Genomic DNA, 11,948 nt, shown 5'->3' on the forward strand with positions numbered 1-11,948 from the left:
CGCTTATGGTGACGTCATATCGTGGGATTCGACAGGTTAATAAGCATCATAGAATTTTATCCCCGAATTTTATTAAATGCCCCGACTCTACCGCTGCCTTATGCAGCGGGAAAAGATTGAATTAAAAATTGGTCTAATAAAAATGTAAAATTAACCAATCTTCTCACATATTAGGGCCTTTCTAAAACATACCATTTCTTTGTTTAGAACTAGGTAGTTTTATAGGACATTTACTAATTATTATGAAAAAAATAACGGAATTGTTTTTTTCCTCAATGAAGCCAAGCCTGTGATTTACAACAAAGTTTAATTAAATTAAAGAAAATTTCTAAGGAACAAATATAACAAGATTTTTAAACATATAACATTTAAAAAACATTTTTCTTTGAAAAAGAAAGTCTAAGCTAATATTTGATAATGTTTATCACAGTTTTTTAAACACATCTACATTTGCTTTCATACTTCGAGTGAGGACTGATAGAAAGTTTATGAAGCCTTATAACACTGCTATCATTACCATTTACACTGAAACGAAAATATCTGATCACCTTGCTTTTAAAAACGGTACAGTCACCTCCAATAATATGATACACAACGAAGACCGCAAAAATATCTGACGCGATCCTATTTGTAGAGCGATAGGACTGTGTCACATATTTTTGCAGCCTTCGTTGAGTAACATATTATTGCAGGTGACTGTACATAATAGAGGAGCTCAGGTATTCGCGTACTAACTTGCAACAATTCATAACTTTGATGTACTATATTGAACCAAAAATTTTTTTTCTACAAATCTAGGCATTCGAACTGAAACTCTAAGTAAAATTTACTGTAAAAATGCCTGTAACAAGTAATTACCTTAGTACATAATTCAATATAGTACTTAGTACTCATTGGCACATAATATTACTTTGGAATTCCATGATTCTAAAATTGCACATATTAATATTAACCGACCAGCACAAATTAACTTGAGGTGCTATGTTTGGACGTGGTTTTGATTAAAGTGAGAGAAAAAAACATCAATTTATATGTTTATACGACAACGGTTTCACTCACATGTATTTTTAGTCACTCTAACGACTAAAAATTCAAGTGAGTGAAACCGTTGTCGTATAAACAGTTTAAAATATGTCTCACGAAAGTTTAATATCGATCAATTTATATGTTTAAATTTGATCTAATAATTCAAAAAAGTCAATGAAAAGTCATTTTGACTACTACAATCTTTCTCCAGTCTGCCACTTTAATCAAAATTGCGCAATATAGTCGTCGTTTATAATATAATAATATAATAGTCGTTTTTTTTTTCAAAATTAATCCGCAATTTCATGGCTAAGAATCTCTTCTCTCCGGGTGTAACTTTTCACTTACATTACAAACTGATTTGTCTACAAAAAGGTGCTAATATTTCGTTAATCTTAGTGTAATTTCTAACTAAAGTAAGGTCCAAAAAGAGACAGTAAATGTAAACGTACTTCTGTATATATTTATTCAAATAAATTATTAATAGTCACAGAACACTTCAACAGCCAAACAGGTGGAACAGATTTAATTTGATAACCTAAAGCCCCGTCTCCATATCGCGCGGCAAACTATCGAAAATTGGCTAGCCAATGTTCGATAGTTTGCCGCGCGATATGGAGACGGGGCTTAAGATTGACCCTTAACGCTTAGCACCTTTTTAAAACTGGAACTGGCGAACTAACAGTTGTACAGAATCTAAAAAAATACGCCGTCGTTAAGTCTGTAAGGGAGCAGTTAGTCCGCCATTGTTGCCATCATGTAACTAACCACTACGGGGCAGCGGTGGGGTACGCGTACGCGCCGCGCTACTACCCGGGCTACCCGCAGTTCCCGGCCGGCTACCCGCCGCGGCCCTACCTGCCCGACCACTACCACCCGCACCACCCGCAGCCGGACTACCCGAGTGAGTCGCACACACAGACAATCCAACCTCTAGACATAGCATAGTCGCGCTACCCCCTCTGCCACACATACGGTAGCGTTACTCCATCTTCGAGTCAATCCCGTGCCATGATTGGTCCGTGTCTTTGAACGGACTAATCACGGCACGGGATTCGCTCACCTCGTCCCCCCGCACCCACGTATTTTTGGCAGCATCGGTTTCATGAAAGAATTGGCCTAAGCTCAGTCTAGAGGTTGGATTGTCAGTGGTCGCACATACCGAAAACTACACAGAGTGGCTATTCAAAGCGATTAAACTGGCAATAACTGTGCAAATATCTTAAAATTATATATGAATTAAAAATGTGACATATCTAGTTATAATATATTTTTATGCCTGACATGTAAAATTCTGTTACTTTTACCAATAAAATTCTGATTCTGATTGAATCCATTCGATTGTATTTAAATTTTCTATTTTGAGTTTGCATTTATTTTGATCTGTGCCAGCTAGACCTCAAGCCTTAACCTTAAAATCAGTTTTTACAATCATTTGCGAGCAGTTTACTTAATTTACTTGCAAATCACCATTAAAAGCTTTTTGAATAGTCACTCCTTATAAGTCTTTGCGGATTGAAATTCAAAAATTGTACGCAAACGAGTATTTGTTTTATATGTTTTTGAATCTTCTCTCTCCATACACCCTTTCTAGTACATTGCTGGAATATTGTATAGGTACCCGCTCATCTAGCTACATGACATCAGCGAGACTGCACAAAAACTAAGATAAGTATGTTTTTTTATGTGGTCCTAAGAGAGCCGAACGCTATGGTTAGCCGATAAAAGGTAAGACTACCGAATTCTACGATTACCTAAATACGTAGTTTTCAATCGGGTTGGCAACTGTCAAAGGTTTGCATAGATGGCGCCATCATAGCTTGCCCCTTTTTCTATGAGATTTGGCTTAAAGGGCTGGCATCCAGGGCATTAAAAAGACAAAAATTGGACACAATTCTAGGGATTGACAGGGCAAGCTATGATGACGCCATCTGCTAAATACTTCGACCGGCCACCCCATTCAGAGGATCGAATAATTCGGACAGCAAACAATAGGTAACTAAACAAAATCGTAAAATTATATACTTCTAAACCTTACCCTAATACTGAACCTAGCAACAAGTAGCATTCTTAATTTTGTTGTGGTAAGTAAAATGGAATAAAACCTTATAGGATTCTTCAATTTCCCATTAAAACTGATATCTGCTGAGTTGGAAGCATAACAATTTTCACTAATCAATCGTACTAATATCCACTCTCACCCGCTTTCAAATGGTGTCTAACAATTTCACACTTACCTATGACTAAACATCAATATATAATGTTGTCTCTCTCCCGCAGCCGAGGAGCCGCCTGCGAAGAAAGAGGCCGAATGATTGTCACCCAAACGCGTCGTCAAGCGACGGCGCAAGTCCTCCTCGAAGGACGCCCAGTGAAGAGACACTTAGTGCATTCAGTGGTTTTACTTTTACTTGTAACAACTAAACTTCTACTCCAACCTCGAAAATGGGTCTTGAAAGAATTTTCAGTATTTGCATTACTCTCGGGTGTATGGTTTTGCTTTTAGATGAAAAAAATGACGTGTTTTTTCGAGCTACGGAGACTAGATTTAACCTTTTCAATATATCGGGTGAATGTCGTTCAGTATATTTTTATGGCGTTATTCATAAACGCGCTACAACCCTCGATTATCTAATAATCGTTTGTCTTAATCTGTCATTTTGACTTATGTATTTGTAAGAAAGGGATAAAACATAATTAACTACTTGCGACTTGTAATGCATAATGAATAAGGAGGGGTATTAAGTATTTACTAGACAAAAACTTGTTTATATGTAATATTTTGAGAAGGTTAACTGTCTACGTCAATCAAACGTTAACACACGATACTGTTAGGTATGGATGGGTATCGACTACTAAAATGTGACCATTACTATTTGTAACTAATATTATGGCACTTATAGAAATAGGCACTAATGATATTAGGTTGTCATCGTTGAATTAATGCACTACTGATTGTAAGTTGTAATTTTTGTGTAAATTAAGTACCTACGAGGGGTGTTCAAAATATTCTCGGTATGAGAATGAAAACAAACAAGTACGAAAAGTTTGATATTTTTATTTTTCAATATACTCCCCCCCTATGTTCATACACTTAAAAGATCGATCAATTATTTTTTTTAATCCCTCGTAAAAATATTTTTTATCTTTCGTGTAAAAATGCTCCTCCACTGCCGCCTTCAATGCTTCATCGTCAGAAAATTTATTTCCACGCAGATCCTTTTTAAGATTGGGGAGCAAAAAGAAGTCGCTGGGGGCTAAGTCCGGACTATACGGTGGGTGAGTAATAGTTTTAAACCCACATTCAACAATAGCTGCCTTGGCAATATGAGCAGTATGGACGGGGGCGTTGTCATGCAGAAGCAGAATACCTTTGGTTAACTTTCCTCGCCTCTTTTCTTTAATTACATCCTTTAATTGACGTAGAATGTTAGCGTAGTACTGTCCTGTCATATTTACACCTTTTTCTTTATAATCGATTAGTTTACTCCTTCATAATCCCAAAATATCGTGGCCATGACCTTGCCAGCTGAAGGGATGACCTTGAACTTCTTGGGATGAGCTGAACCCTTAATGTGCCACTGCATGGACTCTTGTTTACTCTCTGGGTCATAATGATGAACCCAGGTTTCATCTCCAGTAACTATTCTTTGCAGCACCTCATCAGGATTTTCACCGCACAGGTCAATAAAATCGGAACAACAAGCTACACGCATGTCTTTTTGAAGCCGAGTCAGCATTCGCGGAACCCATCTTGCACTTACTTTTGACATATTAAGATGGTCATGTATCATGGTCTAATAAAACATGGTCTTCTCTTCCCAGAGTGTCACTTGCCTACGTCACAATAACATTGCCACTTTATTTCAACATAACATGTAACATGGGTACTTTATACCTATGGTTAATAAGTTAAAATATTTCTTTATAATTTTATAATTTTCATTTATATGTATTTTATCTTAAATTTTACAATAACACGTCATTTTTAATTATTCGTTAGCAATATCTTCCGATTCACGAAAGAAATTTCAGACGTTCGGGTAATTCTGTTTACACTACTGGCAACACAGGATAGCGCTGTCACATTTGACAATCCGCCATTTTGTCCCTGACCGTCATCCTTGTCGAACGCGTGTTAATTGTTATTTCCTTCTCGCTCAGTGTCAGCAGTCGCAGTGTTTTCCAAACTTTTCACGTCGTAAGCTTGGTAATTAATGTTTTGTTACGAAAATGGTTGGCTGCTCTATTCGGAACTGTAAGAGTAGGAGTGAAAAGTGCAGTATAGATTTGTTTTATTTTACTATGTTTCTACATGAATAACTTAAAATTAATGCCGTTAAAATAATTTTCACCGTTGGTTAAAATTCTCCCACATTTTAAAGTTTAAGAACCTGTAAACAGCATGATGACGTAGGCAAGTGACAGTTAGGTCATTCGCGAATCTCGGAAGAGAGTACCAGGCGGAGTATATTATTATACCATGGTCATGTATAATATCATGTACGGTACCAATAGAGAGATTGGTTACTTGTGCTATAGATTTTACCTTCACTCGACCATCTTCCAATATAAGTTTTTCCACTTTATCAATATTTTCTTGTGAAATAGCTACTACAGGCCGGCCAGGTCTAGGGTCATCTTCAATACTCTCCCTTCCGCGTTTAAACTCGCTTGACCACTTTTGAATGGTAGATAAAGAAGGAGCAGACTCACGGTAAACACAATCCATTTCCTCTTTTATGGTTTTTTGATTTTTACCCTGTTTTGTCAAGAATTTTATCACGCATCGATGTTCTAATTTAGTTAACATTGTCAATTCGCACATGATGTTCATGTTTGTTCAGCAATTGCAGAAAAACAAAAGACTATCTCGGTTCGAATTATACTTTTTTTTAATGTCAATGAATAAACCTTAGCGGCCAGTAACGAAAGAAATTTTAGAAGAGGTCGTAAGATATCAATACCGAGAATATTTTGAACGCCCCTCGTACATAACATAATTTATGATTCATGTCTACTTTTGGATTTTGTAAAATCAACGAATGTCAAAATTATGGGTTATAAAAAAAGACTATTGTAGAGTGCTTAGAAATGTAATTCTTATATACAAAATATGATAATTGTATCTTGATTTAGATTAAGTAATAAATAAAATTAAACCAGGAATTCACAGGATTTATTTCCCCTAGTGAATCCCTGGATTAAACATCGATACTTTAAAGTAAGTTAGACATTTTGTAATTTATCTATAGACGATTTGTGTAATAAATAATAGTAGCGTATATAAAGGTCTCCTAAAGTGGTTAAATTACTTGTTATTTTTGGAGGAAATGGTCGTGCATAAGAAATCACATGTATAAATTAAGGCTTGTAAAGTGAGTGAAACAGACCTCCATACGCTAGTATTGTTTATAGATCAATCTACTTTTAAAATCACACTTTTTTATCTTTTGGCCAAGTTTTAACATCGTGGTTTTTTACTAACCGGGCCTATGCGCGTGTCTAAATCTAGAGAACCTTCGATATACAGGGTGTAATCTAAAACGTGATACAAGATAATCAAACCTGAATCTTTTCATGATTTTGAACAACTTTTACTATGGGGTCAATTTTGTAATATTAAAAAAAAAATTGAGCTGTTCCATAGAAACGGTCAAGGAGAGGTAGACAAAAATGTATGGCAAAGATTTTTTTTATTGTTAATTTACAAAGTTGACCCCATAGTAAAAGTTGTTCAAAATCATGAAAAGATTCAGGTTTGATTATCTTGTATCACGTTCTAGATTACACCCTGTATAATTATATTATATTTCATATTCATAAAAAGAAAACGTAATGTTTCTGTCAAATATCATGAATATTGTACCAATAATACTCATGATGTTGTATAGAGCTAGTCCGACCAAGCAAGCTCTTTACTGACATAGCAACTGACAAAGTTTGGAGTGTCAACAAAAAATGTCAAAACATACCATTTATAGTTGCTTTCAACACTTTGTCTGTATTACCGATAGCTTATTATACAGTAAACTAATGTGGTGGTGTGCAGTGAATGGAGAATTAATGTTGAAGCGCGTTTAACCACCATTTTGGAGTCAACGGCCGGTAGTCCACGTGCTTCTTGTAAAGTCCATTATCGCTTTACAAGAGTGAATAAAATCACCGTACACTGACTCGTACCAAAGATCGGTTTTCCTAGGATAGCGGTGCCGTCATATAGCGGCCGTCTCCATACTAAATAATACGGCTAAATATGGATGTAGTAGTATTTGTATGGAGACGGCCGCTATATAACGGCACCGCTTTCGGAGGAAACCAAAGCATAACCGTACAATTTCGTAAATCCTTGCTCCTACGACCTTGATACTGGCGAAATAGTCCCACTGGGCTGAAGCCATAATTTTAAAAGAATGAATCAATCAACACTTTGTCGCTGCTAAGTCAATGCAGAATTAAGTACATAAAGCCCCGTCTCCACATCGCGCGGCAAACCATCGAACATTGGCTCGCGCGGCAAACCATCGAACATTGGCTCGCGCGGCAAACCATCGAACATTGGCTCGCGCGGCAAACCATCGAACATTGGCTCGCGCGGCAAACCATCGAACATTGGCTCGCGCGGCAAACCATCGAACATTGGCTCGCGCGGCAAACCATCGAACATTGGCTCGCGCGGCAAACCATCGAACATTGGCTCGCGCGGCAAACCATCGAACATTGGCTCGCGCGGCAAACCATCGAACATTGGCTCGCGCGGCAGCCGCGCGCAATGGATACCGGGTTGGCTCGCGAGCCAATGTTCGATAGCTTGCCGCGCGATATGGAGACGGGGCTTAACACAACGCACCCCTAGAATGTGCACCAGCGCCCGGTCGATAAAAGAGTGTGTTTGTAAAAGTGGTTGTCGCTGGTTTATCTGTCGTCGATCCGGTTGGTGTTGCGGCCGAACTGCGCGATGACGGGTTGCCCGCTCAGGATGGTGCCGTTCACCTCGTGCATCGCCTGTATCGCCACGTCTTCATCTGGGTACAATAAACAGTTTGTAATAATAATAATGGGTTATTTTATTTCGATATCTACTCCCTTAGTTTTCCCGGGCCATTTTTCAATAAGAGATGAATTCTGGAATAAAAGTATCCTATGCCCTTTTCTAAGTTATAAATCGTTTAACTACCACAAATATCGATATCCCTTTGGCTAGTTTTGCGTGAAGGAAGCAAACCTCTAAATATAGAAACTTCCGACGTTCATCAGTAGAATTACGAACTTATAATGACGATGTTTCAGAAAATTAAACATTCATGAGTATTTGAATAATTGTCGCGAATCAAAGCACACCAAAGACTATAAAATCAGATAGACTCACTTTGAAACGCCACAAACGCCTGTCCCCTCATCCGCCCGCTCATCAGTCGAATGTCCACGGGCCCGCCGTTGTCCAGCACGAACTGGTTGAACAGGAGAGACAGCTGCTCCTGCGTCACCGCCGGGGCGATATTCTTGAGGTACAGCACCTGCAGGTTTCGAGTGTTTAACCTTTTCAACGCTTTTCGTCCCATGCTAAAATGTGGCTTATACGCCAAATGGTTGCTATATGAAGAGCGAAAATCTTATCTGTCAGCAGGAAAATTGCTTTGACAGCGTCCGTCATAGCCTTTTTAGTGGCTGTTGGCGTCATGGGCACGACAGCACTCGACCACTTTAGTGGCTCTTGGCGTTGAAAAGGTTAAGAAAGTGACAGTTGTAAACAATAGCATAGCATGCCTGATGGTAAGTGGATAACGTAGCCTATAGACGCTCGGAGCACTAGCAGTGTCAAAATATGTTGCCAATTTATTCTTAATATACAAGGTGCTTGTCATGGTAGTTTTGCATAACACAGTATAAGTGTGTAAATGTTTCTACTGTCCTTAGCTAGATATAAATACGGCGGTGGCAGAATAACAGCGTCCGTTGCTGGAAGTCTTTAGGGCCGCTGTGCCCCGTAGTCTTTTGGCACAGACATTAGCTGAGCCACCTTTCTTTTCAATTAGTTTGTAAGCATTATTGTGTACTTTTATTATGTACCTATGTTCAAACTCTTTGAATAAACGTCTTTTATTATTATTATTATAACAAAATACTGTCATAAATCACTCAATCATTTTTTTAAATTAAATTTACAAGGGTTTATTTTAATGTGTATTTAATTTAATGTGTACTTACTAACATTAGCATATTAAGATTAATTTATATTGTATTACTAACAAATGATATGGGCTTGTACTTGTACTTATGTCTGAAATAAATGATTGAATTGAATTGAATTTATAGGCTTGATAGGAAGCTGCTCCTATTCCTAGCCTATCCAATTAAGACCAGAAATTGTAAACAAACAAAATCATGTCACTTTTTTGAGCCAATGATATAAATCCAGTTATTTGGCCAAATACCTACCTTTCTAAATGTGCAGTCTTTGTTAATTAAAATGATAGTTGTTTATACTAATTCTAATGAGGATTAAAAGTTTGAGTTCATAACAATTATTTGTTTTTAGGGTTTCCCAACTAAATCCTTCCAAAAATACAAAATTATTATACCAAACATTCTCCTCACGTGTGAACTGTGTGTGAAAGTCAACACCGACATTGGCAAATTCACTCCGTGCAAAATTGCAGGGAGTAAGCCAGAAAAAAAAAGTTTGAGTAAATTTCTAGAGAAATGTTAGATTTTAGATCTCTGTTATAGTAATTTTCTCACCTTAGAAGGTATCCCTGGCTCATAATCTTTAAATCTCTCAATCTTCTTAATATCATCAACACACATTTTAGTTCCCTCCAACAAATGTTCCTCTGCGGCATTGACCGGTACCACAATATCTACTGCCTGATACTCATCTGGCCGTTCCTCTTGCTGCACAGGCTCTAGCCGCATAATCTTGTTATCCTTAATAGTATACACAGTCTGTTTCTTAGGCCCAATTATCTGATTGCTTTTTGAAGTCTCTGGTTTGACTCCATTTGGAACTTCTTTAACATCCCACAGGCTGCCCGGCTTCGGAGGCTTGGACACGTTAGGTACAGTACCAACTTCTATACTTTGTGAAATCACTCTTTGTTTCTTGCGTTCTAGTCGCCGTAAGATTTTCCGCCGCTTAGTTATAGGGATTATGTTGTCATCTTTCAAGTTGCCAAATATATTATCTTCTATATCTTTTAATTCATGCATAGGATGGCCTTCTGGGTAGAACTTTCTTGGTTTCTTATGTATTCGTTGTAAAATATCAACTGTTCCCTGTTGTTTTGAAGTACTAGGTTGGTTATCACATTGATCTGAACTGAAAACCAACAAAAATCTAATAAATTATTAAGTTTTTGGCAAAAATTTAATTTTTGGTACAAGCTTTTATCTCTGACTGTACTCTTCTTACGACAGACAACTAATATTCATCGAGACAATTCTAAAAACCCCTAACACAATTAGGTTGCGTTGTTTCATCACAGAGTTCCTATGGCCACCTCCTGTCTACATCATCAGATCAGCTCGATGGTACCATAATATTGCATTGTCACCCGACTTACATGTGTATGCAAAATTTCAGCTCAATCGGAAACCGGGAAGTGGATCAAATTTAACTTGCATGATTCCATTACATAGTTACAGGTGGACCTAATAAAAGCTTGTTAAAAATAACTATAATCTATCAATTTATGGTTATACAAAAGCCCTCTCATACAATACAGCACTAATTAGAACCAATTCTTTACATATAAATGGTTTAATTCTAATAAGCAATAAAGCATCAAACTAAGAGTAAGTAAACACATACCTTCCTGCTTTATTCTGATAATCATTTATTTTCTTATTTATCGCCTCTAATTGACTATTCAAAACACCGGATTCTATCTTCTGCCGCTGATCTAGAAGCCCTGCTACATCGTCTTGATACAGTTTTATTTCCTCATTCGTTAAACCCACTTTCTTTAGCCATTCCAAATGATGCACTGTTTCTTCAGCCTTTTTGAACTCTTCCAACGTAGATACTCCATATTTCGTAAATGGTAAAACATCGGAGGTCTTTTCGAACTCTTTTGGTAACGGTTCGGAACTGAAATTAAAGTAAAATATTTACTTTTATGTTGATGTTTGGTGCTCTGTGAATAGCGATGACAACACTTACCACATCTTCCGCGATTTCTCCCGCTTCGTAGTGTTAATACTTCGTTAGTCCCACACAGGAACTAAGCGTAACTGATAATTATAAGGTTGAGCAATCCATTAACACTTTATACATAATTCTTCAATATAGAATTTAATTTTTATTCCATTCCTATTCGATTTGAGAAGGATTTATTTGAGGCGTGAGTGACATCTTGTCTCAGGTGTTGCCAGATATATAAATTACGCGATGCGCTCCGTAACACGATCGCTGATATTGCACATGGCGCATCTATAAAAGAGCGACACTGCAACTGTAGGTTTTTTATTCAAATTGTGATGTTAAATAAAAAATCTCTTTCAAAACTACATGTATAACTATATATTATAGTTTGGCAAACCATTTCCGTCAGTATAAAGGGCGGAAATGCGGATAGAGAAGAGTCGTGAAATGTATGGTATCCAATACATTCTACGACTCTTCTCTTTTCGCACAGAGTCTACTCTTTGGGTTGTCCTCCCTTAGAAAATTTAAATTTCACGTCTTTTTCTACTGACGAGGTGGGTTTCCAGCTTGGAGGATACAACTAAACGGAGTAGCCATTAACAGGCTTTCCCCTCTGTCGAAAATAGGCGGCCAACGGTCATACACAATGTATGGACTGACGTTTATCTGACATGGCTATTTTTACGTTACGCATACATTTGACGTTCCCCTCCCCCGCAAAAATCGGCAGACTGTTTTGTACAGAAAATTACAGACATGGCGTCTCCGTTTGATT

At 37.5% G+C, this 11,948-nt stretch overlaps 1 protein-coding gene across 1 annotated transcript; it reads right to left on the reverse strand.

Moving 5' to 3' along the window:
- Positions 1-7,894: 7,894 nt before the first annotated feature.
- LOC134654646 (RNA-binding protein 41-like) lies at positions 7,895-11,374 on the reverse strand. The gene is made up of 5 exons (XM_063510114.1): positions 11,189-11,374; positions 10,838-11,116; positions 9,769-10,345; positions 8,396-8,543; positions 7,895-8,051 (listed from the first exon to the last, which is right to left on the reverse strand). Exons 1-5 carry the CDS (start codon positions 11,191-11,193, stop codon positions 7,942-7,944), a joined length of 1,119 nt encoding a protein of 372 aa, XP_063366184.1. The 5' UTR covers positions 11,194-11,374; the 3' UTR covers positions 7,895-7,941.
- Positions 11,375-11,948: the final 574 nt, after the last annotated feature.

The sequence above is a fragment of the Cydia amplana genome, chromosome 15, assembly GCF_948474715.1.
Source record: "Cydia amplana chromosome 15, ilCydAmpl1.1, whole genome shotgun sequence".
In the NCBI taxonomy this organism is placed as follows: Eukaryota; Metazoa; Arthropoda; class Insecta; order Lepidoptera; family Tortricidae; genus Cydia; species Cydia amplana.